General features: G+C 37.1%; 1 protein-coding gene across 6 annotated transcripts in view; it reads left to right on the top strand.

Annotated features, from left to right (window-relative positions):
* The window catches only part of MARK3 (microtubule affinity regulating kinase 3), a 60514-nt gene that overhangs the window by 26325 nt on the left and 6359 nt on the right, over window positions 1-27830 (top strand). For 2 of the 6 annotated variants that reach the window (XM_072428375.1, XM_072428377.1), the window contains exons 4-15: window positions 2624-2672; window positions 4633-4698; window positions 6701-6771; window positions 7347-7403; window positions 8419-8655; window positions 11237-11356; window positions 12341-12440; window positions 13737-13849; window positions 14735-14888; window positions 15625-15842; window positions 16977-17080; window positions 21451-21708. In XM_072428375.1, coding sequence (XP_072284476.1) covers window positions 2624-2672; window positions 4633-4698; window positions 6701-6771; window positions 7347-7403; window positions 8419-8655; window positions 11237-11356; window positions 12341-12440; window positions 13737-13849; window positions 14735-14888; window positions 15625-15842; window positions 16977-17080; window positions 21451-21708 — 1547 coding nt within the window. Of the gene's footprint in view, window positions 1-2623; window positions 2673-4632; window positions 4699-6700; window positions 6772-7346; window positions 7404-8418; window positions 8656-11236; window positions 11357-12340; window positions 12441-13736; window positions 13850-14734; window positions 14889-15624; window positions 15855-16976; window positions 17081-18226; window positions 21417-21450; window positions 21709-23786; window positions 26830-27830 lie in introns of those variants that run through there. The other 4 variants (XM_072428380.1, XM_072428378.1, XM_072428376.1 and 1 more) reach the window with 4 other exon arrangements.

Raw genomic sequence — 27830 nt, 5'->3', positions numbered from 1 at the left:
ACATGATAAAATGTTTGGCTGCTGTTAGAGCAGAATAAATCTCTCCATCTGATAATTTTGAGATATTTAGTTTTTTTGAGCTAGTCTATATTATGAAGCCTCATGGTAAACCGACCATTGGGGTGCCTGCCCATTTCTTACATGCACATCTTGCATGTCTATGCATCTCTGGTTTGCAGTAAAGTTATACTAATTCATCCAACCCATTTTTAATATCTATTGCTTTTTCTTGCACTTGATGACCAGGTTGAGTGTGTTCGTGTGCTTTATCTTCTGTTTGCTTTACCTGCCAGTTGATATGAGTCAGAGTTTTCTCTGCACCTATTCACACTGTATTTATTCTTTTTAAAATAGGATGGTTGTATGCGGTAAGAGGGGATTGTGATGAGCTGTTCTTTTCTCTTAGCTAGTAATCATGCTCTTAAACTGAAGAGAGGAAACAGAAGGTGTTTTGGTAACTACCAGTGTGGGCAGGATGGAATGATTCACTGGTGAAGGTCTGGCAGGCAGAAGCCATTCCTACAGTCAGACAGTAGATCATTGTTCACATGAAAAAAAAAAGATGCCTTGGAAGTTAAATTGTGATAAATCCTACAATTTCAGGGCAGTGTCTAGGGATTAAATATTTGCATGATTTCCTGCTTAAAGCGGACCTACCAGTAGCTTTACAGTTTTGTTGTGCATACATTCTTGATGTGTTACAATATATTGTAACAGAATACTCCCTTTTTATCAAAGCAGATTAATGGGATAAACTGAGAATATATATGATGCGGGCTGATGTTTTTATTGAGCCTCCTTGTAGCATTATTTTATGTTGATCCATCCACCTGTATTTGGGTCACAATGTTGTTGGTTCTTCAAAGAAATGGCCAGTGTTGTCGCCTTGTAAGACATGTAGTCTCCCCCCCCATTATTTCCTTAGTTTTGAATTGTGAGAGCCGCAGCAACTACCCCCAGTTGGTCAGGATTCTAACTTGCTGGCAGCCTTTTGCTTGCAGAATTCCCATTCTTTTTCTCAAGCTTGTGTGTCACTTTGTACATATAAGCAAAAAAGGGAACCATAGAATATTTTGGGGGGAGCTGGTAGTTGACACACCCAATTTTACCACGGATGTAAAAAAAAGTGACCCGGGTACAATATATTATTTATATTATTATTACACAGTATTTTTATAGCCCCAACATATAACGCAGCGCTTTACAAAGTCCATAGTCATGTCACTAACTGTCCTTCAAAGGGCTCACAATCTGAGTATTTTACCTGTATTTCAAAGTCTTTCTCTTGTATGTATAGACAGAAAAATTGCTGTGAAGGCTTCCTTTGTGGCATCACAGGTTGTAGCTGTGCAGCTCTGTCTTCTGGGTGGGGTAGGAAGCCAGGCATCTCATTTATAATTTAAATCTTGCATCAGTCAGCTGACAGTTAATGGAGATGATAATTTTTGTTCTAAATTTAGTGCCTAATTCAGCCTGGTTGTGCAGTTCTTTCACAATGTGAATGTCATTTGTCCTTTTTAATTGCTGAGAAGAATGCTGCCCTCACGTAAGCTGTAGGACTTGTTTCCTGCCAGTCTGAGGGAATGCACAGCTTGGAATTTTATGGCTTATTTGACATGTGTTCTTGTCTGGTATGGAAGGAAACTAAACCCAAAACATAACCGTAAGAAAGTTCTATAAAGCACAATCTTTCATTGTTCAGGCTAGTTTGAGCTGATAAATGATGACGTCTGGCTGCTTTTGGTTTTTTGGTTAAAGTTTTTTCCATTCGTTGTGCCACCTTGTTACATAAGCCAGATATTGTAAGCTGTATAAAGTTGTACCATGATACAACTTGGAAGTATGATGTGGTTTGCTTTGTGGTCAATCAAATCTGGTTGTTCTACAGTGCCCACATTTGTCAATGTGACTCGGTTGCCAACCAGGAAAAATTGCAGGTAAAAGCACAAAAAAGGCAACATGATTTCAATGTTTGGGTAGCCTTTCCTTTCCAAAGAATAGTTTGCAATGTGCCTATGAGCTTGCTAGCAAATGTGACTACTTCAGACAGGGTTAGTTGCCTTGCACAGTCCCCTGCCTCTTTACTTCATAAATCTTTCCTCTTCTAGGAGTGTTTATTTCTATCGGTGCTGGTCTAGCTCCTCCACCTCTCCCTTTGCCCTCCCTACATAACCCTTAATAAAGCAGCCAAAAGCGCAGCATAAGATAATACTATAAAATGCCACTTAATAATGTCAAACAGATCTTGGTCTGCTGACATCATATCCAAGTGGGAAGCTTCCAACAATAATGTTAAATGTTGTGGATTTTAATGCAGATGAGATTTTTTATTGCTAAATACCTTGCCTAAAAGTAAACTAAACAGCAGAAATGTGGTGTATGCTGTAGCTTTTGATTATTGGTGTTAAATGGAAAAAAAAAAAAAAAAAAGTAAAACCTTCATGGCACAGTTTAAACTATAGGTGATTTGAAATGTTTTAGATTGGCAATTCACCCATGACGTGTTTGTGGTTTATTTATTACATTAGCTTTCTGACATTCATAAATATTTTGTATGTATGCTAGGTGTATTTTTTAATGCAGTACTTCTGTATTTTAATGTTGTGTGTTTTTTTTCATTTAGCTATTCAGGGAAGTACGAATTATGAAGATTTTAAATCATCCTAATATAGGTGAGTGTTTCTGTATTTTTAGTTTGGGGTAGATAAATTTAATGAACTGGACTGTGTTTTCACCCAGTATAGCACAGTTCATGCGTAAAGAAGTTGCCACCTCAGTATTAAAAAATCACTTTGTTGCAAAACTAAAGTTTTAGGGATTAATGGCCTGTTTTTGGGACACCTGATGCTTTATAAGTGATTTTCGTCCACACCGGGGCAGTGGACGATTATTGGGTATGACTGCATGTCAGCACAGCGAGGTGCCCCTCACTGGTGCTTCCCTCCTCCATAGAACAGAATAGGTTCTGTGTGTAAAGTGCTCGTCCATTCATCGGTCATTGGAAACGCTCATGAAAGAGTTTCCAGCAACAACAAATCCTATGTGTGTACGTAGCCTTAGTCCTGAATTGTTAGCTCAGTTTTAGTAACTGTCCTAACCCTAATTCGTGACTTACCCAAGTGCTATAGCCTTGCTGTCACTGCAGAAATCTAATTTCTGAAGAATTAATCATTGGAGACCCTTGGTGTCTTCAGTGGATAAAATATCAGTTCAAGCTTAAATTAGTTTATGGTAGATTGATAATTTAAAGTACCGTATTTTCCGGTGTATAAGGCGACTGGGCGTATAAGACGACCCCCCACTCTAACCAATCATTTGAGGGTCGTGTTATATGCCCAGTATTGTACTGTTCCTTCTGCCTGTCATATCTCACTATTGTGTGAGAACTGAGAGGCAGAAAGAACTGTACACTACTAGTTCTTAGTAATGAATGGGCACGTTCCTTTAATGAATGGGCGTGTTCCAGTGAAGAGCCAATCCAGGCTCTCCACTGGAGAGCCAATCCAGGCTCACGTCCTGCTTTTCAGCTTACACGAGTCCTGCTGTGAAGCAACGCGAGCCTGCCCAGGAGGACTCGTGTAAGCTGAAAAGCAGGAAGACAGAAGGAGGCACAGGAGGACTCACAGGGACGCCAGACCAGAGAGGGGACTCGCGGGGACACCGGGCGCTGCAGGTAAGTACTGGTACCCGGCGTACAAGACGACCCCTGACTTTGTCATAGATTTTTCGGGGTTAAAAAGTCGTCTTGTACGCCGGAAAATACGGTATGTGTAAACTCATTAATATGTGAAAGCTTCAAGGACATTTTAAAATAATTTCAGTAATAGTGCTCTCTCCCTGGCTTCCAATCGTAGTCTTTGTGATGGGGGACGTGCTGAAGCATGAGTAACCATTTCAACAGACATTACATAGACATTCTCTGCTTTTGTCATCAGGAAACTTGCCCTAAGGATGGTCATGTAGCAGTGCGTATAGATAGGAAGTTGCTCTGTGAGGTCATCAGTTCTGAGATACAACAAAAACAAACAAACGGGTATAAACAAGAATAGCATAAAAAGCTACATCGTATGTAGTTAAGGTTTGCATCCATTTAAATGGTGTTTAATGAAGTATTAAAATCGCAACTTCAAGATGTGACCTAACCCTGAGCAATCAGTCAGATTTATTTTTTCTATTCTAGTTGTTGATTTCTGTGATTTACTACACACCACACTTTCTAAATGTAGTCAAATGTATTCTGTTGCTTTCTGATGGTTCTCTTTTATATTTAATTTACAGCTGTAGCAAGTGCAGTTTTAGGTTTTACATATGTGTGTACATTGTTTCCTGGAAATCTCATTTTGAAAACATAGGGGATTAATTAAAACCTCTTACTCATAATTTCCTCTAGTTTTTGTTAAGTCCCCGGATGCTACAAATTTTTGCTTTGTCTTCTATGTTACTGCTGGCAACCATGCTCATTTTTTTTTTTTCTGTGGATCCTGTGCTGATGTGGAGACCGGAGAGAAGATTGCTTGTTTCTTATATTTCCGTTTTCTAAACAGCTGGAAACACTTGATCTTTTGTTGTGTAACACTTTTATAAATAAATAAACAAATCTATGTATTCATTGTTGCTTTTCTCTCCATGCAGTTAAGTTATTTGAAGTTATTGAAACTGATAAAACGCTCTACTTGATAATGGAATATGCAAGCGGCGGTAAGTACTTTTAACTTGACTTGTTTCTGGGCTTCTCTAGTAGACACCATTGTACAGACATGAATAGGATTGAGGTAGATCAAGATTTACTAAACCAAGGACAGATTACTAGTCCTTAGATGTAGTGGTTGCATTAGTTTTGTGGCATGCTAACTTAAAAAAAAAAAAAAAAAAAACATAGGAGAGGAGAAAGATGTACTCACTAGCCTGCCACTGCTCTTTTAATGTCCAGTGACAGGCTGGGGGTAGGGAGATGACCTAACTAAAAATCACATTACCAACCTGCTGTGCAGGAAATGGCTCAACAAAAATACAAATCCTTATGCAGGCAAATATATTTGTGTTTGGAAAATTTATGCAGCTTTGTTTCCAAGTTCCATACAGATGAAATAAAGTACTAGAATTCACTAAAGGATCATATTGATATTGAGATAATGAAGATTTAGTTTTGTTTATCTTAAAAGCTGTTAAACTAGAGTCTGTTTGCATGCTGGGGAAATGCATGCTGGGACTTGCAGTGGAAATCCTGCCAAGTCTTCCATGGACCTTGCTGCACAAGAACTGATCTTTTAAGCGGCCGACTTTTTGTTCTATGCAGCGCTCTTGTAAAATAGGGTTTCCCTTGTACATGCGTCTGCTTAGGAGTGTGTGTGTGTAAGTTTTTTTGGCAGCACTGCTCTGTAAATGTGGTCAGCGGTGTTAATGAAGTACAGAGAGAGGAAGTTTATTTTACAGAGGAAAGTGCCAGAGCAGAAGGTCATGTTCTGAAAATTGAGCTTTTTAGGCGTAACCTCAAATGTACTTACTAAGGATGGACTTGGTAGTTTGTAAGTGAGTGATCACAGCTTTAAAGACCAGCTCGGCTTATTTTTTCCTATGAAAACTTCTGACACAAAACCAAGTAGTACAGTTTGGGCATGTAACTGTTTTCCTGTTTAGTCTCTTTGGCAATCTTCACTTTCCTGTGAGTTTTACACAACAGAACTGTGTGCACTTTTTTTTTTTATTATATCTAAAATAAAATCTCTCCTGCGTATTCTCAGTAAGTTACTTTCAAACTGAAGCAGTATGCAGTAGATGAGTCTGCCCGAGGTGCTTGGCCAAATGCATGATGGTATCTGAGTTTGCTACAATTGAATTTCAAGGCTATTTCATGTAATTTCCACAAGTGTAGTTGGAATTTTAAGGGAACCTGTTTCCACTTCACACATTTTAAACTGGTTCCTGCTCACGAGCCTATGTTACTCCCAGAATTTCTGCAGGATAAAGAAAGCTACAGCACTGCTGAGTGTGCATACATACTAAAGACACCTGTAAATGCTAATTCAGGCATTTACATTATCTCTCCTGGCTAAAATCTGTGACTTTGTAACAGTGTAACTTTAAAAAAGAACTTAACACCACCAAATGCACAGCAGTGCTCAGCCCAGAAATTATTTGAACCTGATTGGGAAGAAATTTTACGTTGGTGGCAGCCCCTGTATTGTGACCCAACTCATCAGTAACTACCCAGAAACAGCCATGTGGTTACTGAAAAGTGCTGGGTGGTGTGCCCAGCTAAAAGGGGCTGGGGAGAACACTGACATGTGATGTGTCCTACCTTCCAAAGAATTTGTGACTATTAGGCCAGTCTTGGTATACAGGCATCTGTGCCGTAGTGATCAGGCCTGGTGCATTTGTTCACTTCATATGGATTTTGCAAATTTGTACAAGTATGTGAGGAATACAAAAGCTTCTTGAAGCTGTTGTTTGGCATCATTCACACAGACTTTTACTTTGAAATCCAGGCAAATATAGCAGTCAGTGTATCCAATCTTGGAGTCCAGGCACCTACCTTGTTGTTCAGTTTTCTCCTGGTTTTCCAATGATCTAAGGACCCCATAAAAAGCGATTCTAACCTTTTTGGTCAATGTGTTAAAATTTAGAGTTTTAGTAATACCATAGATCAGTTTCCTGCTCTGTTTCATATTGTTCTTTTTTTTTTTCTTCATTTTCTTTGTAGGGGAAGTGTTTGACTATTTGGTTGCACATGGAAGAATGAAGGAAAAGGAAGCAAGAGCCAAATTCCGGCAGGTGTGTAGTAGAGAAATAATTTCCTTAAAAACATTTATTTCCCCCTATCTTAGCCAAACATGGAGAGAAAAAAAAGAATGTCTGCAGACAATGTAGGGGACGAACAGTCATTCATTGATTTCAGTGTTTTCTCTAAATAGTAACTGTGAGTCATTTACAGTAGGTATCTTGCTTGCATGCAAGTTTTATTATTTCAATGCGCTTTTTTTTTCTTTTTTTTCAGTGAATTTAAGCTGCATAGAAGATATTTACAACCATTCAGCAAACCATACATTCATTCAGTGTGTTGAATATCAAGTGTTTTTTAATTGTTTAGCCTGTTAAAATATAAATGCAGGTTTTAATTGATACCTGAACTTATGTCCTTCAAACCTGTTGCCAATGCAAATGTTGTTCATTTTTTTTTAAGATTGTTGATACCCTATCATTTTGGCCTATTTCTGGCACAAGATGGTTGCGCCAGAAATAATAAAAAAATGTTGGGTTTTATGTGTAGATCGATTAACCTTGCGGTGTTCAGTTGTTTCCAGGTTTTTTTTCAATGATATTGTAATATGTTGCTTTCTGCTTCGCAGATTGTGTCTGCTGTGCAGTACTGTCATCAGAAACACATTGTTCATAGGGATCTTAAGGTAAGTAGAAAACCCCTCCCTTGGTTATAAATTGTTACTTTGTTGAAGGTTGTGTCTTATTATTTGTAGCAACAGAAAATTTATCCTCCAAGCATTAAAAAGCTCTCAAGTTAATTTGCCTAAGCATTACATGGCTTTAGTGTAATACTTATGTATATGTGGTACTTACTATGAAAAAATTATGTCCACATTTGCTTTAGCAGCATGTTCCCAGTCCACAGACTAATTCAATGTCTTCATCTTCTGTCGTGATAATGTCCTGAAAATAATATGCCAATGAAAGCATGAGACACTCTTTACAATATGCTAAATGTAGCCTTTTAACACCTAAGTGGAACAATTTACTTTAAATTAAGGTGCAGTTAAAATGTCTAAATATGTTTAATGTCAAACTAGAGCGCAAATTGCTGAACGGACTTTGTGACCATACCATTCTTATCTATTTTACCATGCTGGTTAAACTAAGTGTTTGAGTGGGTTCCATGTAGAAAGTTGCACCTCATCGTTGTTGAGATGCATGGTGTCATGGTATCTTTTTATTGAGGCATAGAGCCTAGTCTGTTCAGATTATGGACACAAACTACAATTTACAAGAATGAAAGTGAAAATGAATCTGTTAATTATTGGAGGATATAGAACAGAAAGCATTTTCATTATGGTGTTTGTTCGTTTACAAATATTGAATATAATTCAGAATTCATCCTGAAAGTACACTATAGTTCCCCTAAATTACCGTCTTGTTTTCAGATGGTATCTGCTACTGTCACCCATGACATGTCTAGGAGGCCAAGCTTGTCTGTCTGTTAAGTAAAATGTTGGCATGAGTGGTGTAATGGGTTTGTTTTAAAAGACCTTCTACTTTAAAGGTCAAGTCCCCCTAGGAACCCTTTTATATTACTCACCGATCTGACTATAGTTGAATGAAACGCAATTTGGTTACTTTGTAAATTTTTTAAATGTTTATTTTTAATTGTGAATTTTGGCTGTGCAATAATTTTTGTTCTTGATACTGCAGGCAGAAAACCTCTTACTGGATGCAGATATGAACATTAAAATAGCGGACTTTGGGTTTAGTAACGAGTTTACTGTTGGCAACAAACTTGACACTTTTTGCGGGAGTCCACCCTATGCTGCTCCAGAGCTCTTCCAAGGGAAGAAGTACGATGGACCTGAGGTAGATGTCTGGAGCTTAGGAGTTATTCTTTACACGCTGGTCAGTGGATCTTTACCCTTTGATGGACAAAACTTAAAGGTATGTTTAGTGGGGTTACTTTAGAGCTTTACTGAAAACACTAAACCATCCACAATAATATTGGCATTCTTGATAGATAGGTATAGTGGAAGGATACATAATATTTTGTATGCTAGTTATGGGAGCATTATTGATCATTGCCAGTGTAATGTACTTCCCTCAATGATTGGGAGCATGATATATTCATGCTGGTAATGTCTTTTCTTTTCTGCAGCCTTCAAAGCAGTGTTATGATGACTCTTGGGCCTTTGTGTAGAAGTCTTTCTAGGGTTGCCTAATTGCCTTCATGTACCCAGTGCATCCATTGTCTTAATCCAAAGGTTAAGTCTTTAACCTCCCCAGCGGTAAACCCAAGTGTGACTCGGAGTAAAAAAAAACAAAACTGAAAGCGGTAACCCCCGAGTCACACTTGTGGTAGTTAAAAAAGTAAAAACAAACACTTACTTGGTCCCATCGGCGTCCTCCATTGTCCTGCCATCCTCTAGCCGCATCCTCTTCCTGGTGACGTCGGCGTGGCAGGAATTTCAAATTATTTTGTATTGAATTACAAAATAACTGTATCAAATGCAATACAGTGGATTTATATTTTTAAAAGCAGTACATAAAGTCTCTTTCATGAAAACTTATTTTACAGTATATTAAAATAGAATGAGTATAATAAAGTTTGAATAAACAATCATGTCAAAGTTTTAGATTTTTTTTTTTAATTTATTATTTGGACAGGATTTTGTGTTTCAAACTTTATTATACTCATACTATTATATTATACTGTAAAATAAATTTTCATGAAAAACAATGTACTGCTTTTAGACATATAGATCGGGACAGAAAAGAACTGCACAGGAGGTTAGGGGCATCAGATTATGTTCCATGTACAGTTGCTTTAAAAGAACAGCTGAGAAGCTGCACTGCAGTTCTTACACCCAGCTACCTTCTCAAGTCTCCCATGTAACATTGTTTATACCCTATTTATCCTCCCAGTAGATCTTTTTTTGTTTCTGTAAAAGGGAGACAATTCTGAAATTATTTAGGGAAAACACACAGCATTATGGTCACCCTGTGAAATAGAATGGGCAGAATATCTCCTGCTCACTGGATCAGCCATCATTAAGAAAGTTTGCAAGTGATTTTAAATTGTTGAATACACAGTGAATAGATTTGACAACGTAACTAGGGGTCAGACTGTAAATCTGAGTTTGCTGGTTTAGATACTAATCATCCTTATTAATGACTCCCACCAAAATCCTGTTTTTCTTTTGTTATTTTTTTTCCTGGAAATCCCTGTTTTGATGTGCATTGATGAGGGGGAAACATTCTACATTGTACAATTCAGATGCTTTGCTAACATGGAAATATTCTAAACCAAACATGTTCTTTTAGAACTGTAAACTGTCTATATTTTTTTTTAATATCGCCAACTTCAATACCATAAATCACTTACCCAGTAAACCTATTTGCAAGTGAAATTAGGAGTAAAATCAGAACTTTCAATGTACATTTTCCAGCATTTTTGAGGAAGGTGAGCAACCACAGCATCTTGCTAAATAAAAATTTTCTTTTAATATGTGCACCATTGTGACCCCCTGGACGTATAACTAACTTGATTATGGCATGTTTTTGGAGGTGCTCCATTATAAATTATCTACGTAGGTTCTAGATGTACCACTCCCAATGATGACTAGCTGTTCTTATGTTTTAATTAAATCCCTTTGAACAAGAATGCTTTTGGCCTACTTTATTTATGCCCATTGTCATTATGGCTAGGTTACATCAGTCAGCTGCATGTCCTCTACAATATAAAAATGAATTTTGAATATTTTCCCCAAAATTAGTGTATCCCCTCACTATATGATAGTTTTGGAGTGTTCTTTAGTAGCCAGATGTTTTTACATTGATCTATATGTGATATAGGAGCAGTTTTATCTCACAAAGTATAAGCATTTTTTTTGTCCAATACTGAAAATAACACTAACCGTTCTGTTGCCCATCCCTGTCCGGTAAGAGAGATTACCATATTTTTTAGGATCCGGTTTACAAACTCTTAATGGTTGTGTTGTTTCTTTGGCTTGTGATCTTTCACTCCTTTGTCTTGTCTTAAGCATGTTTTTTTAATGCTTTTTTCCCCACTTTCTTCCAATCTGAGATCTACTATATTGACATTTACAAAAGTTCATTACCAGGTCAAATTCAGGTACTTACACTGTTTATGTAATAAAATAAAATACATTTCATTATGCGTTAAAGAAAATATTATAAATAATTGCATGTAATGTACAGGGATGTTCTATAACTAGGAATCCCACTGGCTTTAGTCTTCAGGCATTCTAAAGAGGATGAAGATGATGGAAATTATATAAAAATTATGATGGAAATTTTAGGGATGTAGCTAGTGAAGTAGCAACATTAACTTAGCATGAATTCCAGGCTTCTATTGGACAGTTAAACAGGCAGTTGGTGTTACTCAAACCAGTACAAATGTAAATAATACAAAAAACCTGTTGCTACCTAATAAAAAATGACTAAAATACATATGGTACATTTTTTATTTTTTTTGATTAAAAAATATTTTTCTTTTTTCTAGGAATTAAGGGAAAGAGTACTACGGGGAAAGTACCGAATTCCCTTTTACATGTCAACAGACTGTGAAAACCTTCTTAAGCGATTTCTGGTGCTAAACCCAACCAAAAGAGGCACTCTAGAGGTACATAAACCAGGCCCTTGTGAATGTTTTTGTTTAAAATGCTTGAAATAAAATATCTTTTGGTAACCGTGTAAAGATACCACTGAGGTGTAGTAATCGCACGCAAAAATTCATGCCCTAACAATACTCTGTCCTTATGTATTCATTTATTGATTGCTGTTTTGTCTAAAATGTGATCTCCTCCAACTTAGTGATAACTATGACTAATTTGACTATCAAATTTTTTTTTATATAAATGTAGAACCATTAAAGGCTTTTATTTGGTATTGTTTAATAAAAGCATCATACTAGTTTGTTGTAGCAGAATTACTTTAAAACTGATTGACCTCTAATTGCCATCCACTCCTCTAGGCCCCACTCTGTGGGAGTAACTTGGAACTGGCTGATCTAACCCAAAACACTAGCCAGTTAACAAACCTTGTGTATTAATACAAATAGAGATCACCCTTGCAGAGCTTTGAAGTTCTTATGCCTAAGTGATTTTATTCTTTGTTAATGTGTACACTGCTTTGTTTCAGAGGAAAGGTGTTGTGTGATTTATTAAGCAGAGGGTTGACAGCTGGTGTGATGTAGTTGGCTCATTTAACCTGCATACAATAAACAGATTAAAATAAACAGTAGTCCATATATAACGTTTCACCATCAAGCTTAACACATTTAAAGAAAAAAGAACATAGTGATTAGACATGTAACATTTTGTACACCAAAACATATTTCTCGTAGGAAAATACAATTGCTCTTTATAAGGTTACAATTATTTTCAAATATTTTACATACAAAAAAACAAAAATAAATGGGGAAAAATGTAGGCCATATAAAATCCTCACCAAAGAATGAAGAAGCAAGGGAAAGGAGTCGGGATGGGGGTGGGTAAAATATTGGAAGGGTGCTACTGGGTTTCCATTTTGAGCCATATAATTATGAGGTTCATAGTAATAAAATCAGTTTCTAACTTTCCTTATTGCTTCTTTGTTTCTGTTTTAGCAAATAATGAAGGACAGATGGATCAATGCAGGGCATGAAGAGGATGAGCTGAAACCATTTGTTGAGCCAGAGCTTGATATTTCAGATCAGAAACGAATAGGTAATCAATTGCTTTACCTGTAATTTATGCACCACAAAGTCTAATTGCTGTAAATAGGGACAGCTTCATTTGACAGTATGGACAATAACGCCTGTCACAAACTCATTCTTTTTTTTATAGTAGATGGAGTCTAGCCCTTTCAGTCACTGTAAACAGTCATGCCATGCCTTTGATGGTCCTTTGGAAGACAAAAATTTGTAATTCGAAAATAATTTTTATGCACTACTGTTTTCATGTGCTTCCTGCTTTGCCTTTTGTTTAATTTTGATTTTGCCCTCTAGTGGCTGTCTGTAGGTTAGTAACTTCACAGCACTGCTAGCAAAAACAATGACTTATTTTAATGGATAGTGTGGGGAAGGATTCAAACCCAAATCAGTGTTTTTAATGCTTTATGTACCCTCCCTAAATGGATTTATTCTCCCAGTCAAAATATTCATCAAGACAAACAAATTACTAGGAATTCCAAAATATTACAAATATTGCTGCAGTAGGACAAATTTTCTCTTGTTCCTTTTGGGGAGATGGACTGCCTCTATGTTCTGCATACCATGGTCACCGGGACTAAAAATAGGGGAAATCCCTTGCCGCCAGAACAGGAATCGAGGACACACTTGGTGCAGTGATGATCCAAAGCCGTTCTTTCTATATTGTGAAGCCAATATAAATTATGCCATGGGAGACTACACAGTCTGGCTACACTCAAATATTACAGCAAGTATCCCAAAAAAGTTCAGTTTAAGAAAATTGAGAGGTCAACGATGAATAATGCTACTTTTGCAAGTTTTACTTAATTATATATGGTCTACAGATGTGCCAGATGCTTGGTTGTTTTAGTCTAGTCCTAGCAATATCTTCTATTCATCAAGCTTCTCAAACTGCAAGCCTTCAAGTCTGTGTCCCACTAAGAAATACAACAGTTGTCATTGATCTCTCCGCATTTGGGAGGTTGCACCTAAAGCCTTATATAACATTGAGCTGAGTGGTTCACTAAGCAACATCTACTCCTTTCATTTCTCTATGGCCACTTGCTATATGTATTATATTTCTTATTGCAGTGCAGTCTAAGCTTATAATTAAATAGAAATCTGATATTGATAAAGTAGTATATTTTCCCATTTTCTGCTGTGGCCACAGACTAGATTACCTATTTAATAAAAAAAAATACTTTTGTTAACTATCTTCATTTGATATGAACGATGTGGGCAAGTGAAAGCACCTTTCTTCCTTGGGTAAATAAATATGTGATGTAAAACAGCTGCTGGAAAACACTGATTCAGACTTCTTGTTTTTAAATAGATATCATGATAGGAATGGGATATTCGAAAGAGGAAATTCAAGAATCCCTCAGTAAGATGAAATATGATGAGATAACGGCTACCTACCTGTTACTTGGAAGGAAATCCTCAGAGGTAGGACAAAACATTATATGCAGAATATGCAATTCACTCCATATTTAGGTTGTGCCTGTGCAATACGCACATTTAATTTCAAAGGTATAAAGGAAAGACTGCATGGCTCTGCCCTGTATTTTTGAGGACACATTTTTATAGCATGGAACCACAATTATCACTTGCATTTTTCTAAAGCCTTTTCACTCAACGCAAACAATGTCCTGTTTGTTTTGAAATGAGAAAAGACAGCTGGGGGTCACAGAACGTAGTTTAGCTTTAACGCTATGCAATTGACATGTGGGGTGTAATCTGATAAAGTTTTTTGTTTTAACCAATTGCTTGTACTGCACACAATTTGGGAAATGCTCTTGGAAAAGCTGCGCAAAGCAGTGTGATAAAATTGACACTTCCATTCTAAAATTATTATTTTCCCCCTTTTTCATAGAAGTACCCTAACACTTGCAGAAAAATAGATCATAATCCATCTGGCTTCCATTGCCAGACAGCCCTTCTTGGGAAATGTATCACAAAACTTTACACTTGCCAGAACAGAATCCGTGAAATAGCTTTTTACATGCTTTGCAGTTGTAGATGGTGTTTGTACTTCCCCCAATGTGACAGCTTGCACATAACGGGGTACCACTGGAGAAAATGGGTGGACAATGCTGATTGAATCTGAACCGAAAGATCAAGGCATTGTTGGCTCTCTGCTGGTACTGGGATCTATACAAAATTACTGTCGTAATTTCCGTATTTTCTAAAATAAGGGGGTTTAATTTGAACATACATGTAGAAGGAATCTTGGAGAAATGCACATTTGGTAGAATATGATTACTTCATTACTTGTGTAATGTAATCCAATGCCCACACCAGCTCATATTAATTTCCCCTCATTTTTTATAGTTGGATGCTAGTGACTCCAGCTCCAGTAGTAACTTGTCACTGGCTAAAGTAAGGCCGAGCAGCGATCTCAATAACAGCACTGGACAATCCCCTCATCACAAGGTGCAGAGAAGCATCTCCTCCAGCCAGAAACAGAGACGGTACAGTGACCATGGTAAGTAAGCTAAACTAAGGTTTTTTTTTTTGGTTTTTTTTTTTTTTACAATACAAGTTGTTAAGGTTTGCTCAGCCCTTTGTTCTTTAATTTCAACGAATTCCAGCATTTAGTAACCAGGTACTTTTGGGACTGATTGGTTTCCAGCTTGGGAATCCTGTGTGGCTATGCTTTTCGAGGAACTTCCTGTTGTGGTTGTTTTCGACAAAGTGCTAAATACAGTGGGTAAATACATGCAAACAGGTTTGTTTAACAGGAGTTATGTAATTCTGCTGTTCATACACTCCTGCTACTCCTTATATTCAGAAAAGTAAAATCCCCTCATTCCATCCCCTTTTTTACACACCCTTCTACTTCATTTCATTGTGTATTGAATGTAATGCATTAGGTACACCATAGATGTTTGGATATGCTTTTTTTTTTTTTTTAGCCCCCCCCCATTACATGAACGTCCAACTGCGTTGTGAACCCGGTTGAAGCCCAAATGTTCCAATTGTAATTTGGAGTTGTAAAAGGAATTTACTTAACAATTCAACTTGCAATTCATATACTTTTAATGGAAAATCCTGTTGGAGACACTTATTAATTATTGTCTATTAGATTTGACTCTCATGAAGCTTGCCCTGTATCCATGTGTTGCAGCAATGTGTGAATTCTTTTGACTGCTTTATTTTTTACCCAGGGTCCATTGTTAGACACACAAATAAAAGTTTTTTTTTTTTCTCTTTTCCTGTAGCTGGCCCTGCCATACCTGCGGTTACAGTTTACCCGAAACGAAGCCAGACAAGCACCACAGACAACGATCTAAAAGAGGAGACGGCACAGTCACGAAAGTCAAGTAGCAGTGCAGTAAGCGGGAGGGGTGTGACCCCTCCTAGCCCAATGCTTGGAAATGCAAACAACCCTAATAAAGCAGATATCCCTGACAGAAAGAAGAGTTCGGTTGTCCCCAGTGTAAGTAAGAAAGTATGTTGAGTTCATTTATATATTCATATTTTCATTTAATGGAACTAACCAAAAATATGATAAATAGGTCATTGTAATCTGGCACCACTCCTAAACTTCTCTTGTGTAAGCTTGTTCATGCCCCCTCCCCACAATGCATTCCAGGGCTGCTCACAATCTCCAGTGGGAACATATGATATGCTGTGGTTGGGGTGAAGGCATAAGGTGCCCATTTAAAATGGGAATCATCAGTGCAGGAGTTCTGAGAACTGCTGCAACAACAGGAATTTCCAATGTATTGATTTCTTAATATCTTTTTTGCATATGTACGTAGAAGGTCCATTGCTGTACAGGTCTAATGATAATCTTCAGTACTCAACCTCACAAATGCTCTTTAGGATGCATGGACACAAAGTCCCAATGACACACCACTAATTCTCGTGCAAAGCCTTCCCTTGTGGCTGGTGAAGCTACAAATGAAACGGTGGGGTGTGTAGTGACTGCAAATCGTTGTCGTTAATTGTTTAATTGAATGTTTTTAACATTCCTTGGTATGGTGGTCAGGCTTTCATAAAAATTGGCCACTTAGTATTTTAATTGATTTTAATTAAAACAATTAGGTTATATAAGGATAATTTGAAGAAATTGTCTTTAGGTCTGTTACAGTATCATGAATGAATATTTATAAAAAATTAATTTCTCAATTCGTGAAAAAATTGAAAGCTCAACTCTTCCGTTGAACAGTGGGCACTGCATAAGTTGACAATTTTCCTATGCTGATATGGCTCAATTACATTTGGTTATCATGTAAATAGTTAAATGTTTTCACTGAGCATTTTTCTTGCTTCCAGGTTTCTTGGGCTTTTTAAGACCCCATTGGTGGTGAATGGATTATTTGTTACTCCAAACACAGTGTGCCAAAAATCTTGTACTTTTTACTTTACCCTTCATGCTGTGGGAAAAAGTACTGACATTTTAAAAAGGATTAGATTGTTTTGGTTCCAGAAAATGCCCAATGGCAGGGTTTATAAATGTTAAGGGTCACCATCTAGGTCAAATCACAGGAAAAAGATACAAAAAAAGGTTATGTGTAGGATTCGTACACTTACAAAATCAATGTATGTTTTTTTTTCTGGTTCCCAGAGCAATTCTACATCTGGAGGAATGACTCGTCGAAATACTTATGTTTGTAGTGAGCGTGCATCAACTGACCGTCACTCCGTAATTCAAAATGGCAAAGAGAACAGGTATGATATATTTTGGCCTCTTCTGCAATATTATGTGCTTTACCTTTACCAGGCTTTGAAATAGCTTATTAATTTCTCAGGTGTTTTTTTAAGTTGTTATTCATTTTATCCTAAAGTTTTGTTTTATTGCGGCAAAAAATGTTTTTATCATCCTTGATGTTTTTGGCATCATGTGATGAAGAATGGGCAGATGCAATGGATATTTTAGGTAAAGACCATTAAAGTGTAGTTTGAGATTGAAAAGGGATGAAGTCCATCCAGATGAACTTCATATAAGACTTCCAATGTTAGAGATTGCTACAAATTTGTAATATGGATTCTTAACTGCACTACCTTATACAAAAGCCTGTATACATTTTACAGTCTGATGGGGGATAGTGAAAGGAATCACATGGGTGACTTTTATCGAGCCCCCTTTCCAGGCATTCTGATGCTGCAATGGCAGAATGTCACAGCTATGACAGTAACCTTTGCAAGGTTGTAGAAATCAACATTATCAGAAGTAAACGGTTCCCTACTCTGCCTACAATGGATGGCCTTGGATTTGGTATAGTGAAATACTTTCTTTATAGCATCTAAGTGTACCCTTGTTGAGACAGAAGTGGTTAATTTTATGATCATGTCTATATGCATATTAGATTTTTTTTTTTTTGGGGCCCTGCAGTTTCCTTAAAAGGCCTACCCCCTCCTGGTTACAGCAACAGCCTTTTCACGTAGTGTTATGTAGGTCAGTACGTGTTGTGGCGCTCGAGCAGAAATTTGCGCAATGTTGGTTGAAACAGCACAAAGATGTCAGTGAATCGAAGCAGTCAGAGTCTGCCTTATTGCCTGTAGCCATGGGCAGGCAGTTCTACTCCTCTTTTGAAAGGGAAAATGGTTCAAAAGAGGACACCATCTTCTCAAATCAGCATTCATTGCTAACAGTGATCTGAGTGATCTTTATACATGACTTTTACCCCTAGATGAATTTGCTAGAAGAAATTGGGTAGGCTAATGTGCACTTTATGCAGAAAAAAATATGTATGGCAGTATAAGATTTACTTTTTTAATCCTCTATAATTTTTTGCACTTTATTATGTGAACCTGTTTTATTGGTCCATTATACTGTTCTGTCTGCCCAAACCTATTCCCCCCTCCCCATCGCAGCCTGACAGGAATTTTCGCTTATGCAACTAGTCCTGCTTCAGTATGTGCCATATCCTCCATCTTTGCTCGGCTGCGGCATCCGAAATCGATGTCCATGTCAGCCTCCAGGCACTCGGAGATGTTACCACCAATATCCAGTGAAACAGATAACTTCGAGTCGGTGTAAGAAAAGAACATACACATAACACAATAAAACAAATCTACCCTCCTCCCTATTCAGAAAGTAATGTCAAACTAACATGTACCTCGCTGCCCCTTGGTGTTGGTTTGTCCCCCAGTTGTAATACAAAGAATGGGTATTGTATTGCTTGCTGGGTCATTATATATATTTTTTGTGTTTTTCTTTCTTGTAGCTAAGGATGTTTGTGTTCTTCATAGCAACAATGTCATATGTGGACTCAAAAACTCTATTGTCCTGCCATTACAGCATAATTTGTTAAATAAGAACTTTACCTAACACTGTTAAGTACATTTAGAGCACAAAATTTTTTTAAAATGTTACTTGCAACAGAAAGAAATCTGAAGACTATGATTTGTTATCATCTCAGGTGAAAATCTAGCATCAGTTCAGGTCTACCACAAGTTTAGCGATCTGCCTTCCAGATCACTATATGACCAACCTTTAGTAAAGAGTATTGTATTCCTCGCAGTGGGCACATCCCACTTATTTTTTCACTTCCCCAGAATGGCCATACAAAATGGGAAGTGAAATGACCTCTCCCCAGTGTAAATCAAAAGCCAAGGTTTTTAAAAAAACGTTGGCTTTAGACTTACTTTTAACAATAGAGGGTACAAGTGGCTTTTTGCAGGTATAAGTGCCTTAGAAGCTGCAGGGATTTGGCACAGTAAGGTTCCAGAAGCATTCTCCTCCCTCTCACCTTTTTGCTCCTGCTACCCATATTGTTGCGGACATTTTTTGAGCATGGCCTGTTTTTGCTCAGATATCAGTTAGAGGAGGGGATTGTATGAGGAACTTGGTTATGATCTAAATTGCAGTATTGCACAGGTAAATATAGATATAAATACATGCTGTCTTAATAACCATCTCCTGAAATTGTTTGGGGGTGTCACCTTTAAAGCAAACTTGTCAATAAATGCATCATATTGGTTACATAGGACTTATCAGACCTATTTATTGAAAGCACCACTCCTTGCTTTTGTTAAATGTGTTTATTTTTTTAAAGCAACAGGTGCATGGATTTAATACTAATTTGGTTTTGGAAAGAAAGAAAGAGTAGGTAGAAAAGTTTACTATATTCCTCCCGTGGCTCCTATTTCTGTCTGTGCAACCTATTCCCCGAAGTTTCTTCACTTACCTGCCTGTCAGATCACACCTTCGATATCATATACAGTTTAGGACCAATAATTCTGCATTGTGAGCTTTGTTTGGGTAACTTTTAGGAGTTGGAATATCTTTTAGATTACGTGTCAGAAAATGTAGTGGTTACCTTCAGCTTAAGACCTGGGCCAGGCACACACAAAAAAGGACAAACGTGTGACTGTGTATAAGTACAGTATATAGACTTCACATGTTTGTTCTTTTAAAAATGATAAATCTTTTTTTGCTGGTAATTCAGGTTTAAACAATTTCAATTATAGTTAAACTCTGTTCTTCCTAAAATTGCACAGCAATGGCCATTACCAAGGCGTCCCTTTTGAAAAATGCAGTAGATATGGAAACGTTACCAGGTACTATGGTGAAGAGATCTCCTTATCCCCAGATTCCGCACAAACTATACAGTCAATGAAATTCCGCCTGGTAAATGAGAATACTGCATGCAGTGTAGAGGACCCTCAGTACAAATTATGCTGTTTTAATGGCAGTTTTATTTTACATTGCTGTTACTTATAATGTGTGTTTATATTGCAGTGTAGTTGGTCTACACACTGCACCGTCATGTACTAAATTCTGTGACACGTGACTGTGTACATAACTTGTAGTTCTTGTGAAATTTCAGCCTGTGTTCAGTTGTTGTCCATTATCTTTCATTGGCCTCCATCTGTTTTACCTCTGAAGCGTCTGATGTTTCTCTCCTATTACTTCTCCTTGACACCAAAGGCTCTGTTTTAAGGCAACATTCACATCTATGTTTACATTCAGGTCAAATACACACATGGCTCTGGTGTGTAAGCCAGGCTGCAAAATCTCCAGATAATGTGATGGGAATATATTGAAAAACACTGCTTTGTACCAAGGGTATAACATCATCTACATATATGTGAATGAACCCTAGTGAGCAATAAACCTGAAATATTACTAATTTCCACAAAAATAATAGTGCTAATACCATTCATAAATGTATACAGAAGAGTTCCTTGAACTTAATTGAAAAGGTCCACCTTAAACCAATAGTTCTGAAGTACAAGTTGACTCAGCAGGACAATCTAACTTTTGGTAGCCTTTTCTTAGACTTTGTGCCACCGTTTTACTTTCATTAGGTAACTGTTAACTACTTGGCACAGATTAAAACAGTTGGGCACAATAAGGCATACAATTCAAGGGTTGCATAATTTAAAATCATTATTATATCATTAGTCTCATGCACAGTCATTAATTATTTTCATTAGGCAAAAACCCATAAATGTTAACATTAGCGTTGATTTTACTGCAGTTTAAACCTGAAACTTGTCATTTGAATAAAAGCTAAATAATATTTTGCGTCATTTGAATAAAAGCTAAATAGTATTTCACAACCGATGTTGTACCCTTAATAGTGTGGAGAGTACCCAAATGAAACGAGGTTCCCATTAGAGTTAAAGTTAAGGACCATAACATGCAGAAATGCATCATTTTACCACATTAGGATCCATCATTCTGTGTTTTTATAGCCAAGTAAGGAGAAATATTTTCTCTGTTTCCCTCTACAGTTAGCATATAGAAAAATGGCAGCCTTGGTAGACTGCCTGTTGTGTATACCATAGGAATGAAACACAATGGATTGCAGTTTGATATTTAGTATACTGGCTTGATATTTATGCTGGCTTCTTAGAAGCCAATGGGACGTGAAACAGCTTCATAAAAACTGAAGTATATGGACATGTACCATCTTACATCTGATTAGTTAATGGATCTTTTTTCCTAAACATTTATGAATGTCGTATTAGTGCTCAATGAAGTTAAATTTCAACGAATAATTTTATTACATTTCAGTTTATTGCCTTTAAGAGCCACCTTCACTCCAGATAATAAAAAATAATGACTTTAATTGTGTTTGTCCTCACAGCACAATGCCTGATCAGAGGACATCTGTAGCATCAACGCACAGCATAACGAGCACCACTACTCCAGACCGCATGCGTTTCCCTAGAGGAACTGCCAGCCGAAGCACTTTCCATGGCCAACTCCGCGAGCGACGCACTGCTACCTACAACGGACCACCTGCCTCACCCAGTTTATCCCACGAAGCCACCCCTCTGTCACAGACTCGAAGTAGAGGCTCCACTAATCTCTTTAGTAAATTAACTTCAAAATTAACAAGAAGGTAAGTTGCTTTGGAGGTTTGGGGAATTATTCTTTCCTCGTCACACACTGCGTGCCATCACTCCCAAAAGAGATCCTCGTGTCGTGGAGTCCTAACTTCTGTTGAATATTTTTTTGTAACCATGTATATTTTTGTGCCATATTTATATGGTTACGCTCTGTTTTTCTTGCCATTTGACTTTTGTAAATCAACAAATTCCAAAGGTTCAAAGATCAGCTTTAACTAAAGAAATCTGCTTTAATGTAGAATTGTTTGGCTGTTTTCGCCAGCTGTTTTTTTGAGCTACAATTCCCAACCATAACCTTTTACACTTGGTAAAATGTTGTGGGACTTGTGCAGGAAAAACGGCTGGATTAACAAGCCGCAACACTATTGTGGTCCAGACTGGGGGTGGAATTTTTTTTTCTTCTATATGATATTAAAAGGTCTTCATTATGTAGTTCTATTGTGTAGATGTTGGGTGACTAGTTAGTACGATATGGGCTGTGTGGGGCGGATTTATTAAAAAGAAAACCTAAAATGCACAAGTGAAAAAGGGTTCATGCTGCTCATAGTATCTCGATCAAGCTGTTCTGTTTTTTTTTTTCTTTATTTAGTTTTAGGCACTTTATTTTTTTGTTTTTTCTTATTTTAATAAATCTTGCCCTTGTATGAATCCTGTATGTGGGTTTAAAGGAAACTACACTTAACAAGCAGTAAATATGGGTAATTTGGTCGTGTGCCTTACTGAACTTTTTAGCTACACTTCTCCCTCATTTATTGCTTATTTCCCTTCCTGGTGCTGAAGTGTTTTTGAGATATTTATATAGATATATAAAATTATACTATTTATAGGACATTCTTAAACTGCATTTAAATCCAACATTTCCTTTGTAATAGAGGTGAGTTCTTCTAATTGCCACAACTATCTACCAGTATTTATAAAAGGGGAATCCAACATTCTCTCAAATATGAATGATTTTCTGCCATTGAAACACATGGACCTGGAGGATTCAAAGACGTTTGCTGTGCCCTAAAAATGCACTGCTATGTTTGAACTGTGTAGAGCTCCAAAGAAAATGAAATGGTTTAATGTTTCTGAGTGAATTTCTTGATTTCCTATTTTATAAATAGAGCCCTAAGTGTATATTCTTTCACTTTGGAGAAATTTCTTCTAATTTCCTGTTGTGTCTGTAGGAGAGCTGTCCAACTCCAGTGCTTTGGGGTTTATGTAGTTGATAACTGCCCAATGTTCAGTTTATACTCCTAGATGGGTTGAGTCAAAACCTCACTTTTTACATTTTTCAAGGACCTTTTCCTGTCCAATTGGCATTGATTTATTTTCAGCAGGTTGTTAGTGCTGTAGGTTTTTTTGTAAATACATAGGAAAAATACCTTTACCACATTGATTGTACTTTGTTCCTGGAGACAGAATTCTATCTATTTATCAGTTTATGCACATACTTTCACCCCCCTAGCATGTCTGTATTCTGTGGAGTGAAGGTCATCATACCTGCTATCTAGTGAAAAGTATGTAGAAACCGCCCACAGGAGGCATCTCAATAGAGTACCATTTCAATCGAGTTCCAATAATACTATAACTAAAATGTACTTTCTAGAGAATTGGGCGCTTGGTCCTTTTCTGTTTCAGCATGACTGTGCCCCTGTGCACAAAGCCAGACCCATAAAGACATGGCTTGGTAAGTCAGATAAGGAGGAATAAACTTAAGTGTTGCAGAATCCTGATTTTAACCCTATTGAACACCTTTTGGGATGATTTAAAACACGGTCAGTCATATCTTCCCTCCCAACATCTTTACATCTATATTTATTCAGCATTGCTCTTGGCAGAAACCTCCAACGTATAGGGAGCTGGTATTGCCAATAAGCTTATATGCAATCCTCCTGAACAGTTATCCTGATTATGACGGAATTACAGACCAGATACTAATTCTTTAACAATTCTGCATGTCGAGGTGGATTCTGTACTCATATTTTCTCCTTTTGTTTTACTGCTTGTTAAGTGTATTTCAATGAATGTGTATGTATCGGTGCAATATTAAACCAGCTGCCTTCTATTTCCTTCCAATCTGGACCAGGGATGAAAGCACAGCCTGCTGAACGATTGAGACACTGTAAAGTATCTATGTACTGTTCCTTTTCTTTATTTTATTTTAGTCTAGTGCTTTGCTATTGTAAAACCTGTTATCTTAGATGTATGACCAGTGTATTTAAGTTCAGCTTTTGTGATGTCTTGGAGAAGCAAAGCAGTGCAAAGGCCTTGTTCTATTTGTTCCATATTAGCCTTTCCGTATTGTGTTCACTATGTTAGTGCATATTCTTCAACTTAGATCTCCTAGAACATGAGTTATTGGCACAAATGTGTATTGTAACTTGAACACTAAGGCTACCTCCCAAGTTGTAGATGCTACTAGTGTAATCTGGAATTGCACAGTTATGTTTTTTTTCTCTAACTAAGTTTACAAATATCTTGTATTTTCACTTTAAGTTAAAAATGGACCTCAATTTCATACCATGTGTGATAAGCTTGTCCCTCCTATAAACAATATTAGAAACATCTTCTCATTGGTTTTTAAAGTTATCTATATAGGGGAAAATTTAATGTTAGTTACAGAGAAGCTATAGGACTTGTTCACATCAAATACTGCCATTATAACAATGCATTGGTGTAACCAGGTCCTATAGCTCTCTAAGCAAAACCAACTTTTTTGCGAAGCGTAAAACCTTGTGTGTTGCTTTTATTTTTGACTGGCACCCTAGAAGTATGGTTCTGTGTGTTGGGAGCATGTTTTAAACAAATGAACTGCTTTACCTCACCTAACTCAAATTCTTTCCATTAAGTGCCCAGTTTCAATTCTCTTTGTAGGTAAACACATTACCATAACTAGCTTAGCATTAGTATTCCTACTGATGTATATTTTAAATGTTTTTAAAAAGGTTTTTCTTTATAATTTATGTACACGAGGACAAACATGTTTGCTTATTACATATGGAGTATGTTCTCCATGCTTAAAGTCCATCTCTTAAAAAAAAAGTTTCTAGTTTAACTAGTTTCATAGTAACTGTTAAAATGATTTAACCCAACTATGCAACGTGCACTATAGCTTCCCCTTAGGTATTAAATCTGGGACATATCATATTTTCATGGGATCCAGAGAGAGGGAGATATTGTGAGATTGACATTCAAATATTCCCTTCTTAAACATGCTTAATGTTTCAATTTTACACTCATTGGTTATGATGTGATCCAATCTTTTGGAACACACTTTTAGAACAGGTTTAATATTTCACATTGAATTATGTTTTTTGCCCATGTTAACTTTAGATAACGATGTAGATACAGCAAGACACAATACCAGTTTTTTTTGATTGCCTCCGGAAACCTCTTTGCCTTGTGGGGTAATGGGGGTGCCTTTAAACGAGAGACCCCTTGTTTCTACCAAGAGAAAGGCTGGGTACACATTTGCAATACTTGTAGTTGGAAAGGATTTTTCACAATCCTTTCCAGCGAGAAAAGACTGCACAATGCATGAACAAGCGCTGTACATACAGCCACACTCTGCTCCATGGAGAGAGGGGTAGAAGGATGAAGCTGCGTTCTCTCCCCTTCACTTTCATTTTTGATCATTCATTGTCCGTGGATCCACCAGGACGCACGACGAGCACTCTACACACGCCAGATTCTCATTCAAAATCCGAGGCGATTATCAGAAAAAAAAAAAATCATCTGACCTGTGTACGTAGCCTTAGTGAAAGTCCATTTTTTACTTAAAGTGGAAAACTCCTATGTCTTTTCAAATGTATTTTGATTTCATTGCTCTTGTAATAGACCAAAACTGGTTTCCTAAACCATTTTCCCCAAACTCGGCCCTGTCTTTGTAGTTCAGTTTGTCTTCAGACTTGCTTGATTATCAGATGGTCCACTACCTATTCCTGGTCATGGGATGCTAAAGTCCAAGAAGCTCTGCGGCAAACCATTTGCTGCATGGAACTTGCGATTATCCTTCTTACGTTCCAATGTGAACATGACGATAACAGATGATGCTTTCATATTTGTCCTTTTAACCAATTCCAAAAAAACCCATTTGTTTTTTTCTGTCATGATAATGACAAGATAATCAAGGTTATTGATCCTCATGCATTTTGAACTCAAGCCTTTAGAGGCATTCATGAAAAGCTACTCCCAGATTTATCATTTAGGTACCTGGAGGTGCCTGATTATACCTGTTGTAGCTTTCTGTGCCCAGATAATTGTCAGTTCTGATCGGACAGAGCTTGCTTGCTCCCTTTTTTACCTGCCCATCACTGGTCTGGAACCGCTTACTTGTCAGTGGGAATGTGGATCCAGCAAGATTGATAGCGCGTGAAAGGTCTGCCTGATCAGAACGCTTTGGCAAAGAGCAGGGAACTGAAACGTATTTTTTAATTAAATAAGCTGCTTGTTTTGTATTATACTACAATAAACTGACCAAACCTATTCAGAATTGTTACAAAGCCTTTTAAGTATGTTATACTTTTTTTTTTTTAATAGTAAAAAGTATATAATTGTATTCCTGTTTTTTTTTTTTTCTTCAAACCCTTGAACTAAATTGTGGCCTGTATTTGATTTTCAAAATGTGCATCTAAAATGTTAAGTATTACAGTTGACTTTAAAATGCCCGGTCTCATACACACAGAGTTTGCATCTATTTCTGTTCTGTGTAGGTGACAGATCTGCTTAATTGAGTATGTAACTGGTAAAAAAAACTAACATTTACCTTTTTGTTTGTTTTTTGCACTTCAGTGTTTTGCTTTATTACAATTTGTCTCTAATACTAGGTTACCTCAGTTTGTTAAGAACAATGCAGTAATGTTATAATGTACATATATACTAATGCCCTAAATATTCCGATGGGCAAAATGGTTTCTCTCAGGGCTTGATAATCTAAATCCCATTAGGACCCTTTTCTCCAGTGCGCGGCCTGACAACTGGCAGGTCCAGAAGTTGTTGCGTAGATGCATCTTTTTCCTGCTGCTGCACTTCAGTTAACCATCTTGATTTAAACTGTCTGTAAAGAAAAAAAACACCTAACTTCCATCCTGACTTGCTTGTAACAAAGTTTAATAAAACTTTCAGAAATATCCTGTTTGTGTCAAATACCTTAGTTTTTTTAGACTAATAAATGTAAATGTTTATTTCCACAATGTTTAAGTTCAGACGTCTAGGAAGAAAAATTAAATGAAGTAGTTTTGTGCAAAATAAGCCTTTTGGGGTTTGGTGGGTTTATAAAATATAAAAATAGTGTAACTCCAGACAAACTTTTTTGTTCAGTTTTATTTTAGTGGAGATTTTCTCTGGTCTCGATTTTGTTTTTAATCCCTCCTGGAGATAATAAAGAAGTTGTTTGGAGTTCTGCTTTTTAGTACAAATAGTACAAAGTGAGCGCAAGAGTGTATGTCGGTTTCAAAAATATCTGGTCTAATCAAGGCTACTTTACCCCACACTGCTCATTATACCAACCCAATGATGGCTATAGCTGTGATGGCTAAAGGTCCATGCACTTGGGCAGCAAGATTACTTTACAAACTTTGTAATATGAATTTAGGAAATCCTGACAGATTCCCTGAGCTAGATGGGATTTAGGGTCCAGGTAGCCAAAGGGACTAGAACTACATTAGGTGTGAATTTGAGCCATTCTCCTTAATGGAAGCACTTAGTCTCTCCACTAAAATTGTCTATTGGCTACTTGTTGGGACTACCCAGCTTTCACACTTAAATATAAAACCTTGACTTTCTGACATAGAACACTAATGAAAACCACAAAAACAGTATGTTGGTAATGAATACTTTAATTTATATATGCTTGATTTATCATTCCTGAGGCTTAATAATATACATCCATGTTTCCCCACTATCTTGGTAGTCTATTGTAAAAGAAAAAGTAAAGTACTTACTTTTACGAAGTAGCTGGCCACATGATCTTTGCTGAAGAAAATGAGTTTGGAGTTCCTCTCCTTTATCTAAGTTTTGTAGACTTTTGCTCACATGACCAGCTACTGGATCTTTGTGCAGTGTGTATATGGCTCCACATGTTATCTCTCTCTCTCTCTCTCTCTCTCTCTCTCTCTCTCTCTCTCTCTCT

Source organism: Pyxicephalus adspersus, chromosome 12, assembly GCF_032062135.1.
Source record: "Pyxicephalus adspersus chromosome 12, UCB_Pads_2.0, whole genome shotgun sequence".
Taxonomy (NCBI): domain Eukaryota; kingdom Metazoa; phylum Chordata; class Amphibia; order Anura; family Pyxicephalidae; genus Pyxicephalus; species Pyxicephalus adspersus.
This window is presented reverse-complemented; position numbering and strand designations above follow the sequence as displayed.